We start from the raw sequence: 11,437 nt of genomic DNA, 5'->3' as shown, positions 1-11,437 counted from the left end.
CAGTTCTCTTTTGTACTTACCCAGCGCGCGCGGAGCGCAATACTGAACGTCTAAGAATGACTCGAAGTGAAAGCGGGGTCACTGCCGAGCTCGCCACGCTTGGCGAGTGGCTCCGTCGCTGCGCTCGAACACCTGAGATCCAGGGTTCGATTCCCCACCCCTGCTGCCTGCGCCGCATGCGCCGCCTGCGCCCCCTGCCGCCTGCGCCCCCTGCTGTCTACACCGCGCTGCGAAGCACACAATGCGCAGACTATGAAGGAGGTAACGCTTGTCAATACTCCCTCCTTGGAGCAAATAAATAATCAATAACTTTTTTTTAACTTTAAGTTTTTATTAAACTTTTTGTAACTTAATATTCTAGGCTGTTCTAAAACACCATCTGGTATGCTTGATACACATTAGAGATGTAAAAAAAAAAAAACATTCCATCATTTACTTCATATGGTGTACCGGCACAAAGGTTTGCAGTGCTGAGGACATGAGACCTAGAAAGAAGCATTGCTTGGTTTGGAAGTTTATTATGCAAATGAATTTGCTTTGTACATTTTAGAGACATGCACATCGACGAGATAGCGGCAGTACCTATGCGTTAGGTTGCTTTGGGCAAAACAAACCGCAAAAGACGGGTCACGTTGACCCAGCTGTCTAATTCGGGCGCCTATCATTTGTAATGTAGTTGTTTCAAGTTAAAAATTATTGCATACAGTTCAAGGGAGCGTCAGACAGGTTGAGGCAAATATTGTGTCTTAAATTGCTTTGTGCAAAACAACGAAAGACGCGTCGCGTTGACCCAGCACCAAACAGCTTGAGGCAAATATGCTGCCACCCGGTGGTAGCACTTGGAATTCATCTAGCCTGTCTGATATGGTCAATTTCATGAGGATGCTGGTATTAAGACGACCACTCTGGCCTTTACTTTACTCTGAACTGGGTGGTACCACCCAGTACATGTACCGAGGCTGGCCGTGTAGTTAAGCAACTGTGCTTTGAATTGAAAGCCAAGGTCCTAAACGTTACACGCTATGTTTATACATTCAATTGACCTCAGCAACAACCTGGACTGGACAGACGGCCTTCTTTGTAGTCAGACCGCCAATAGGGACGCCAAGCCCTGCAACAAAACATGCAAGAAGTTTCACATTCAAGAGATGCAGCTTCAATTGAGGCTCATCGCGAATGATGACTGACACCAAAGTTGACTTTATTCACAAGACCACCAACAGGAAGAAAACACACTGTTGATTATATTCACAAGAACGCCCACATGATGCATGACGATTCGAAACAAACCAAATAATGGCTCTGACTAGATTAGAATACCAGCTTTTACTCATACAGAAAAATGTACCAACATTCTGCAAGATTCTGAGTTCGGTGGCCATTTTAAAGCAAGGTCGCCAAAGATGACTTATTGATACTTGGCTTTTGTCAACAATTTAGAATGCATGCAGCTTTTCTTTGTGTAGTTAAAAAAAATAAAAGCCTGACACTGCATATTTAACAAGACAATTTGGTTTGAGACTAACTTTACAAATGTCTTGTCATTGAGAACGTCTCAAATGATGCCAGTTTGTATGCACGATAGACTGCCCATGCCAATGTTTAAAATGGACCACTTGAATTCCGTTCACAGTTTAATTCAGGTTCACAGGTACACGCACACACAATTACAGTACAAAGAGTTCACTTCATGTATTTAAAAAACAATAACAATAAAACAACAATATTGCAAAATGACGCAGCGCTGAGAAAGAGAGAGGCCTCATGCAGATGGCCAGTGTGCACACCCAGTGAAAAAGTGGAAGGAGGGAGGGAGGGAAAGAAAGCACAAAAGGAAAAACAGTCATACTCTCCTTAAATGCTGGCTGGGCGCTCTGCCCTCGCCGCATCCGCACCCGTCCGCCTCGTGTCGGCCGCTCATCACGTGCGAAGGTCGGGTGATGGTTGGCTTCTACCCCCCCCGCCGGCCGGTATTCGACGTTCGGACTCATCCTCCGCCTCGTGTCACTGCAAAAAGAAAAACGGCACTCTGTTGCATGCGGTTCACTTCTGTGGACGTACTCATTACCTGTCTATTAAAGCTTGCTCCTATTTTAAGCTCCCTTTATTAACTGCGTATGCATACATGAATGTTTTTGTTTTCTTTTTATGTCTGTTCCTATATGAAGAATTCAATGCTTGTAATTTCTTTCTTTGTTGTAAAGTGCTTTGAGCTGTATTTCTTGTATGAAAGGTGCTCTACAAATAAAGTTTTTTATTATTACCCTCTGGTCTCGCGGTCCTGTCCAGTCCCTCTCTGTGCAGGCACTCATCCGATCCAGTGCCCCAGCAATCCTGAAAGGCAGACATATTGTGTTGGTTTTGGCAAGGGGAAAAATTCCACGAGCACCCCCCCAACCTTGACTAAGGTAAGTTTGAATCAGGTAACTAGCGGCACGCACGGGCTGGCGCATGTCTCATACGGCCCTCCCGCATTGGAGCGATGCGGGTTATGAAATGTTTAACCCCTTACAAAAAGGGAGGGAGGGAGGCAGGGAGGGAGGGAGAGAGGGAGAGAGCGAGAGGAGATAAGAGGCTTTGATGCGCACTTAAGCGCAACCGGCCAGTTCCCCCTGAGTAGAGCTGGCTTGGCCCCGAGAGGAAAAAAAGAGGAAAACGTGACGTCACGGAGAGAGTCACGGAGAATCTCCTTGTCCTCGACACCGTCGACGACACAAACCCTAACCCTAAGCACAGCAAGAGCAAGCCTAACCCTAAGCCTCAGCACAGCAAAAGCAAGCCTGAGCCTAACCCTAACCCTAAGCACAGCAAGAGCAAGCCTAACCCTAAGCCTCAGCACAGCAAAAGCCAGCCTGAGCCTAACACAAACCCTAACCCTAACCCTAACCCTAACCACAGCAAGAGCAAGCCTAACCCTAAGCCTCAGCACAGCAAAAGCCAGCCTGAGCCTAACACAAACCCTAACCCTAACCCTAACCACAGCAAGAGCAAGCCTAACCCTAAGCCTCAGCACAGCAAAAGCAAGCCTGAGCCTAACACAAACCCTAACCCTAACCCTAACCACAGCAAGAGCAAGCCTAACCCTAAGCCTCAGCACAGCAAAAGCCAGCCTGAGCCTAACACAAACCCTAACCCTAACCCTAACCACAGCAAGAGCAAGCCTAACCCTAAGCCTCAGCACAGCAAAAGCCAGCCTGAGCCTAACACAAACCCTAACCCTAACCCTAACCACAGCAAGAGCAAGCCTAACCCTAAGCCTCAGCACAGCAAAAGCCAGCCTGAGCCTAACACAAACCCTAACCCTAACCCTAACCCTAACCACAGCAAGAGCAAGCCTAACCCTAAGCCTCAGCACAGCAAAAGCCAGCCTGAGCCTAACACAAACCCTAACCCTAACCCTAACCACAGCAAGAGCAAGCCTAACCCTAAGCCTCAGCACAGCAAAAGCCAGCCTGAGCCTAACACAAACCCTAACCCTAACCCTAACCACAGCAAGAGCAAGCCTAACCCTAAGCCTCAGCACAGCAAAAGCCAGCCTGAGCCTAACACAAACCCTAACCCTAACCCTAACCACAGCAAGAGCAAGCCTAACCCTAAGCCTCAGCACAGCAAAAGCCAGCCTGAGCCTAACACAAACCCTAACCCTAACCCTAACCACAGCAAGAGCAAGCCTAACCCTAAGCCTCAGCACAGCAAAAGCCAGCCTGAGCCTAACACAAACCCTAACCCTAACCCTAACCCTAACCACAGCAAGAGCAAGCCTAACCCTAAGCCTCAGCACAGCAAAAGCCAGCCTGAGCCTAACACAAACCCTAACCCTAACCCTAACCACAGCAAGAGCAAGCCTAACCGTAAGCCTCAGCACAGCAAAAGCAAGCCTGAGCCTAACACAAACCCTAACCCTAACCCTAACCCTAACCACAGCAAGAGCAAGCCTAACCCTAAGCCTCAGCACAGCAAAAGCAAGCCTGAGCCTAACACAAACCCTAACCCTAACCCTAACCACAGCAAGAGCAAGCCTAACCCTAAGCCTCAGCACAGCAAAAGCCAGCCTGAGCCTAACACAAACCCTAACCCTAACCCTAACCACAGCAAGAGCAAGCCTAACCCTAAGCCTCAGCACAGCAAAAGCCAGCCTGAGCCTAACACAAACCCTAACCCTAACCCTAACCACAGCAAGAGCAAGCCTAACCCTAAGCCTCAGCACAGCAAAAGCCAGCCTGAGCCTAACACAAACCCTAACCCTAACCCTAACCACAGCAAGAGCAAGCCTAACCCTAAGCCTCAGCACAGCAAAAGCAAGCCTGAGCCTAACACAAACCCTAACCCTAACCCTAACCACAGCAAGAGCAAGCCTAACCCTAAGCCTCAGCACAGCAAAAGCAAGCCTGAGCCTAACACAAACCCTAACCCTAACCCTAACCACAGCAAGAGCAAGCCTAACCCTAAGCCTCAGCACAGCAAAAGCAAGCCTGAGCCTAACACAAACCCTAACCCTAACCCTAACCACAGCAAGAGCAAGCCTAACCCTAAGCCTCAGCACAGCAAAAGCAAGCCTGAGCCTAACACAAACCCTAACCCTAACCCTAACCACAGCAAGTGCAAGTCTAACCCTAAGCCTCAGCACAGCAAAAGCAAGCCTGAGCCTAACACAAACCCTAACCCTAACCCTAACCCTAACCACAGCAAGAGCAAGCCTAACCCTAAGCCTCAGCACAGCAAAAGCAAGCCTGAGCCTAACACAAACCCTAACCCTAACCCTAACCACAGCAAGAGCAAGCCTAACCCTAAGCCTCAGCACAGCAAAAGCAAGCCTGAGCCTAACACAAACCCTAACCCTAACCACAGCCAGAGCAAGCCTAACCCTAAGCCTCAGCACAGCAAAAGCCAGCCTGAGCCTAACACAAACCCTAACCCTAACCCTAACCCTAACCACAGCAAGAGCAAGCCTAACCCTAAGCCTCAGCACAGCAAAAGCCAGCCTGAGCCTAACACAAACCCTAACCCTAACCCTAACCCTAACCACAGCAAGAGCAAGCCTAACCCTAAGCCTCAGCACAGCAAAAGCCAGCCTGAGCCTAACACAAACCCTAACCCTAACCCTAACCACAGCAAGAGCAAGCCTAACCCTAAGCCTCAGCACAGCAAAAGCCAGCCTGAGCCTAACACAAACCCTAACCCTAACCCTAACCACAGCAAGAGCAAGCCTAACCCTAAGCCTCAGCACAGCAAAAGCCAGCCTGAGCCTAACACAAACCCTAACCCTAACCCTAACCACAGCAAGAGCAAGCCTAACCCTAAGCCTCAGCACAGCAAAAGCAAGCCTGAGCCTAACACAAACCCTAACCCTAACCCTAACCACAGCAAGAGCAAGCCTAACCCTAAGCCTCAGCACAGCAAAAGCCAGCCTGAGCCTAACACAAACCCTAACCCTAACCCTAACCACAGCAAGAGCAAGCCTAACCCTAAGCCTCAGCACAGCAAAAGCCAGCCTGAGCCTAACACAAACCCTAACCCTAACCCTAACCACAGCAAGAGCAAGCCTAACCCTAAGCCTCAGCACAGCAAAAGCCAGCCTGAGCCTAACACAAACCCTAACCCTAACCCTAACCACAGCAAGAGCAAGCCTAACCCTAAGCCTCAGCACAGCAAAAGCCAGCCTGAGCCTAACACAAACCCTAACCCTAACCCTAACCACAGCAAGAGCAAGCCTAACCCTAAGCCTCAGCACAGCAAAAGCAAGCCTGAGCCTAACACAAACCCTAACCCTAACCCTAACCACAGCAAGAGCAAGTCTAACCCTAAGCCTCAGCACAGCAAAAGCAAGCCTGAGCCTAACACAAACCCTAACCCTAACCCTAACCACAGCAAGAGCAAGCCTAACCCTAAGCCTCAGCACAGCAAAAGCAAGCCTGAGCCTAACACAAACCCTAACCCTAACCACAGCAAGAGCAAGCCTAACCCTAAGCCTCAGCACAGCAAAAGCAAGCCTGAGCCTAACACAAACCCTAACCCTAACCCTAACCACAGCAAGAGCAAGCCTAACCCTAAGCCTCAGCACAGCAAAAGCAAGCCTGAGCCTAACACAAACCCTAACCCTAACCCTAACCACAGCAAGAGCAAGCCTAACCCTAAGCCTCAGCACAGCAAAAGCAAGCCTGAGCCAAACACAAACCCTAACCCTAACCCTAACCACAGCAAGAGCAAGCCTAACCCTAAGCCTCAGCACAGCAAAAGCAAGCCTGAGCCTAACACAAACCCTAACCCCAACCACAGCAAGAGCAAGCCTAACCCTAAGCCTCAGCACAGCAAAAGCAAGCCTGAGCCTAACACAAACCCTAACCCTAACCACAGCAAGAGCAAGCCTAACCCTAAGCCTTAGCACAGCAAAAGCGAGCGCAAGCTTAACACAAACCCTAACCCTAAGCGCAGAATCTCCTTGTCCTCGACACCGAGACCCAGTCTGGCAGACATACCCTGGTATTCCACAAAGGGCAAGGTATAGCCACGTTCCACCCTGAGTGCACCAGGCCATGCAGGTACTGCCGGGCGCTTTGGAGAAAGAGTGAGAGAGAGCGAGAGAGGGGGGGGGGGGGGGGGGGGGGAGAAGGAGGGAGGGAGGCAGGGGGTGTCTACTTTGCCGATTCGTATCTAGAGGGTCACAGCAACCCAAATGCCCGTGCGTGCTACTAGTTACCCTATTCAAACAGACAGGGGTAGGGAAAGCACAAAAGAAAAAACAAAGTCATACCCCCCCGAAACGCTGGCTGCATCGGCACCCATCAGTCTCGTGTGGGCCGCTCGTCACGGGCCAAGGTCCGGGTCTGCTCCGGCCGGTGTTGGACTCGTCTTCCGCCTCCACAAGTGCAAAAAGACAAATGGCACTCAGTTGCATGCGGCTCACTTCTGTCAACGTACTGATTACCTGCCCCCTCCCTGGTCTTGTGGGTGCAGCCCAGTCCCTCTCGGTGCAGGCTGGCGCTCGCCCCATCCGCTGCCAGCTGAAAGGCAGAAAAATAAGGAAATCAAATTAAAACCATCAGTGTGTACAGTACGCTTGCAGATTGGATTGCCATGTCACCGCCTCTGGCCAGCCTTGGCCAGTCGTGCATCAGGCTCCTCTTCAACACTTGGCGACTGCTTTCTTTGGGTGATTCCTTCCTTTGCACCCCGCTCACCAATCGCGGGTCTGGTGTCCTCCGTCCACCGGCTCTTCGTTTCATACATCGTCTCCCACCTAGCAAGACAAGCACAAAAGTCTCGCTTGCGCTTGCCGTCGCTTGCGCGGTCGCTTGCGCTTGCTTGCCGTCGCTGCGCGGTCGCTTGCGCTTGCCGCCGCTTGCGCGGTCGCTTGCGCGGTCGCTTGCGCTTGCCGTCGCTTGCGCGGTCGCTTGCGCTTGCCGTCGCTTGCGCGGTCGCTTGCGCTTGCCGTCGCTTGCGCTTGCCGTCGCTTGCGCGGTCGCTTGCGCTTGCCGTCGCTTGCGCGGTCGCTTGCCGTCGCTTGCGCTTGCCGTCGCTGCGCGTTTGGCACTCAATGAGGGCTGCACAACATATTGGAAAATCAATGATATGGCAGTATTGGGCCAGACCACTGCATTGAGGCAAGTTGTGCAAAATTCTTGGATGGAGGTTAACTATTTGATCGCAATGAGATCAGTTGGATGAGTTAACTTTAACTTACATCAATGACTTATCGTCTTAACTCATTACAAATAGTTAGGCAAGAAAACGTTTCATTTGAGACATGAAAAAAAAAAAACTTTGCTGTCTTAAAGTGCATGTCAATAACCTAGACCACCATATGGCAGTTTTCCAATACACGTGCAGCCCTCCACACATGTCACCATTGGTGTCCAAATGGCAGCCTCGGGGCAACTTGATCAACACCCCACACGACTGAACACGACACTGCTTTGTAGCACTAAATATCAATGGCAACATTTCGTGATTGATTGAATGAATGAATTTGCGTCAAAGAATTCTGAATTTGTTTCAGTATGCAGCCCTCAGACATTGGGACACCACTGGTGTAATTTATATAAAAAACAAAACAAACAAAAAAAAACATTTCACACGTTGAAGCTGCGCAGGTCGACGCCTCCAGGGAAGCGGCTCTCCCTCAGAACTCTGCGACTTCAGAGGGATGCCACAGCGGTCCGTTCACCTCTGATCAGATCGTGTCACATCCCGGTCGCCATCTGCAGAAACAGAAACAAATGTTTGAAACTCAAAGAGGACCCCAAGCTGTCGGTCACTTGCTTACTTGATCACAGCGGCTAGCTACGGTTGGTGAGCAGCGCCCGGTCGGATCGGGCCGTGCGCCCCCCCCCCTTTCGCGTCCGGCCTGCAAATGGCAGAACATGCAATGAGTTGGGTGCTGCTCGCATCATTACGTCTTCCTCGTGGACCGGCTCGCCCAAACACCGCCCCCTACACCTAGAGAACAAAGGACACACAGCTTAGATCAAGCACGACAGTGGTAGGTTAGAAAAAGACACAAAATGTTACCGTCTCGCTCCAATGCTGCCCTACACCTAGGGGAGAGCAAAGAACGCAAGTACCACAGCGGTGGTAGGTTAGGGTTAGATGAAGTGCAACAGTGGCAGGTTAGAAAAAGACAAAATGGTACAAGTCAAATTGCAAAATTGGACATTCGGGATCGGCTCGCTCCAACGCCGCCCTACACCGATGGGGGAGAACAAAGAATGCAGCAAGTACAACAGTGGCAGGTTAGGAAAAAGACACAAAATGGTACACATCATATGGCAAAATGGAACAATCAGATCCGCATCAAAGTTTCGTTTTGTCTCCGTCCACGTAACCACGTCCTCCCCCAAGTGAGCCGTCAATGGCAACAAAGCACAAGACAACGCTGGATCCAGACAAGCCACAACCACAGCACACCTCTTAAGCAAGACCAACCATCAGAGCCCCAAACACTGGCCACACCTGCAACCTTTCCGTCGTGCACCCATAACCAAAGGCAACCACACTGCCCCCTCCTGGGCACATGATCCGCACATGTTGACTTTTGCAGCGTGCTTCTTGATTCTTGACTTGATATAGCATTGCTCCTTTGGATATGGCATTGCTCCTTTGGATATGGCATTGCTCCTTTGGATATGGCATTGCTCCTTTGAATATGGCATTGCTCCTTTGGATATGGCATTGCGCCTTTGGATATGGCATTGCTCCTTTGGATAGGCCATTGCTCCTTTGGATAGGCCATTGCTCCTTTGGATAGGCCATTGCTCCTTTGGATAGGCCATTGCTCCTTTGGATAGGCCATTGCTCCTTTGGATAGGCCATTGCTCCTTTGGATAGGCCATTGCTCCTTTGGATAGGCCATTGCTCCTTTGGATAGGCCATTGCTCCTTTGGATAGGCCATTGCGCCTTTGGATAGGCCATTGTGCCTTTTCATATGGAATTATACTTATCCCATGCGGCTCCTCTTGCAGCCTACAAAAAAAACAGACAGCCATTAATTGTGTGCTGGGAAGCGAAAACTCGACAACCATTGTGTGTTGGGAAGCTGAAACTTGACAAAAACAGGTTTTCACCTGATTTAGGACTACTCTTCCTCAGTGTCCTCAACATCACTGAAAGGGCTCCTTCAAGAGCTTCCCGCTTGCTTTGTATAGAAGGATGCTGGCTGGGCGGCCTTTTTTAGTGCTACAAAAGACAAGCATATTATTGCAACAAAAATAGACATTGAGTAGAGTGCCAATGGCATGATTTTTTACCAACAATTATAAATACTAGGAGTTTTACATTTGAAAAAAAAATCATTATATTGTAGTAAGTTATGATAATTATAGTTAATATTTGAATTTTATACATTCTTAGTAGAGTTTTACATTTGAAAAAATATATACTCATTATATTGTAGTAAATTATGATAATTATTCAGGATTATAATTCATATTTTAATTTCATCATTCATCAACTCCCCTCACATTGGACAGATGATCCAGGTTGGCGGCGTCCAAAACGGGAGAAAATAACCCGCGCAAATGTTTGTTGCGTAGCGGAACGAGAGCGGGCGGGCGCCATCTTTGAATGGATTTGGTCCGATTTGGACACGACGCAACATACGTTGCATTCACCAGTTTGCATGACACGGAAATGGCACACGCATCATATGAAATAATAAAAAATGGATTAGTTGACTAGAGTCAAACTAACATTTCCTATAGTCAGACAAACACGCGCTTATCGGCGGCGTCATCGACGAACCGTCTACAGACAGACGAATGAAAAAAATGCTGGCCAGCATGAAAACAAAACAACCGCGAAAGACATTTAAAATACCACCAAAACGCGCAACGACGCGACGCAAAGTGGATTGTGGCGTGCCGTGCCGTGCCGAAACCTCAAGCACTCCCTAGACAGCGAAAATCCTGCAAGAAATAATAAATGGCATCGTAAGAAACGGCAAACATTTGCTCACGGGCTAAACGGCTACAATTTACCTCCAGGCCCACCGTCGCGGTGGACGTGACGTTGCCGAGTCACGAGAGTACGACAATCCTGCAACAAACAAACTAAAACAAATAAGAAAAGGCAACAAAGCGTGCCAATCGTGCAACAAACACGGCGTCCGTCGTGAAAAACGGCAGGAGACGACAAACATTTGCTAGCATGCTCGCTTACCCGAGGGCCACGCGCTCGGTGGCACCTGCATATGATAACTCCCCTTGAGCGAGCACACCTGTCTTCAATTTGCCGAAAGCCCTGACGTCACGTTCGTCGATTCAAATCTTCTTCTCCTGATCGTCCAACGGCGCTCGGCACACTGACGCCACCGGGTGGTCGCCTGTCACGGTGACGACTGTGGAAAGGGTTGATTGGCCGTTTTGTTTGTGACGTGCCTCCTGGACAAATGTGAAATACACCATAATAACAGCCCATTGCATTTGTAAATGTGGGCAAAATTGTGATAAATAAAGTTTGAAACTCAATATCTGCTGCGTCAGTGACAAGCAAAAGAAGGAAACTTGGCAAGAACGCGCTTGGTTCTATTTGAATTGAGCTTTCTCGTTTACCGTAGGCACGCCGGTTCACTCAGTGTGACGTCAAGTGACCTCGTAAAAGAGGACGTTATATTTAAATAGGACGCCCCCCCCCCCCCCCCCCCCCCCCGTCTTAACTGATATTTTGTCGTTCTCACGTCATTTCCGACAAGTACATGTAGAGAAACATAAATGTTTTCTCGGTGCATATTGATTTTTCTGACGTTTTATATTTGACGCTATGAAGTGAATCACATTGCCCACTGGGTGTCACTGTTGTCCCATATGTTTGCTTTTCTTTGTCTAACGTTGAAACCTAAGTGACTTTTTTGCAGCCGATGCAATTCTTGAGTCATATCAAATCAATGATTTTCAAACGGGTCCAAACAAGTTTTTCCGTCATGGCTACAAAGATCTTTTCGTT

General features: G+C 49.2%; 1 protein-coding gene across 6 annotated transcripts; it reads right to left on the bottom strand.

Moving 5' to 3' along the window:
* Window positions 1-502: 502 nt before the first annotated feature.
* LOC148389357 (uncharacterized) lies at window positions 503-10,944 on the bottom strand. Of its 6 annotated transcripts, none has more exons than XM_088392527.1 (10): window positions 10,655-10,893; window positions 10,474-10,531; window positions 9,562-10,401; window positions 8,264-9,460; window positions 8,076-8,198; window positions 7,082-7,237; window positions 6,926-7,001; window positions 6,752-6,856; window positions 2,265-2,334; window positions 503-2,007 (listed from the first exon to the last, which is right to left on the bottom strand). In XM_088392527.1, exons 6-10 carry the CDS (start codon window positions 7,225-7,227, stop codon window positions 1,988-1,990), a joined length of 417 nt encoding a protein of 138 aa, XP_088248653.1. In that variant the 5' UTR covers window positions 7,228-7,237; window positions 8,076-8,198; window positions 8,264-9,460; window positions 9,562-10,401; window positions 10,474-10,531; window positions 10,655-10,893; the 3' UTR covers window positions 503-1,987. The 6 variants fall into 6 exon arrangements, 2 of the variants coding, with proteins under 2 accessions (XP_088248653.1, XP_088248652.1); XM_088392526.1 differs by having other exon boundaries at window positions 7,082-7,302; window positions 7,374-8,198; window positions 10,655-10,886; XR_015861816.1 differs by having other exon boundaries at window positions 6,926-8,198; window positions 9,562-9,673; window positions 9,958-10,401; window positions 10,655-10,940.
* Window positions 10,945-11,437: the final 493 nt, after the last annotated feature.

This window comes from Syngnathus floridae, chromosome 12 (genome assembly GCF_059516105.1).
Source record: "Syngnathus floridae isolate MCC-2025c chromosome 12, RoL_Sflo_1.0, whole genome shotgun sequence".
NCBI classification, from domain to species: Eukaryota; Metazoa; Chordata; class Actinopteri; order Syngnathiformes; family Syngnathidae; genus Syngnathus; species Syngnathus floridae.
The sequence above is the reverse complement of the archived record's forward strand: the minus strand, read 5'-3'. Positions and strand labels throughout refer to the sequence as shown.

Bases quoted from the DNA above. Each gene is read 5' to 3' on its own strand.
- LOC148389357 (XM_088392527.1), bottom strand. From the start codon at position 7,227: ATGTATGAAACGAAGAGCCGGTGGACGGAGGACACCAGACCCGCGATT. The intron at 6,857-6,925 runs GTAATCAGTACG...GCACTTGTGGAG, and splicing joins CAAGACCAGGGAGGGGGCAG to GCGGAAGACGAGTCCAACAC. The intron at 2,008-2,264 runs GTAATAATAAAA...TTCTTTTTGCAG, and splicing joins CAGGACCGCGAGACCAGAGG to TGACACGAGGCGGAGGATGA.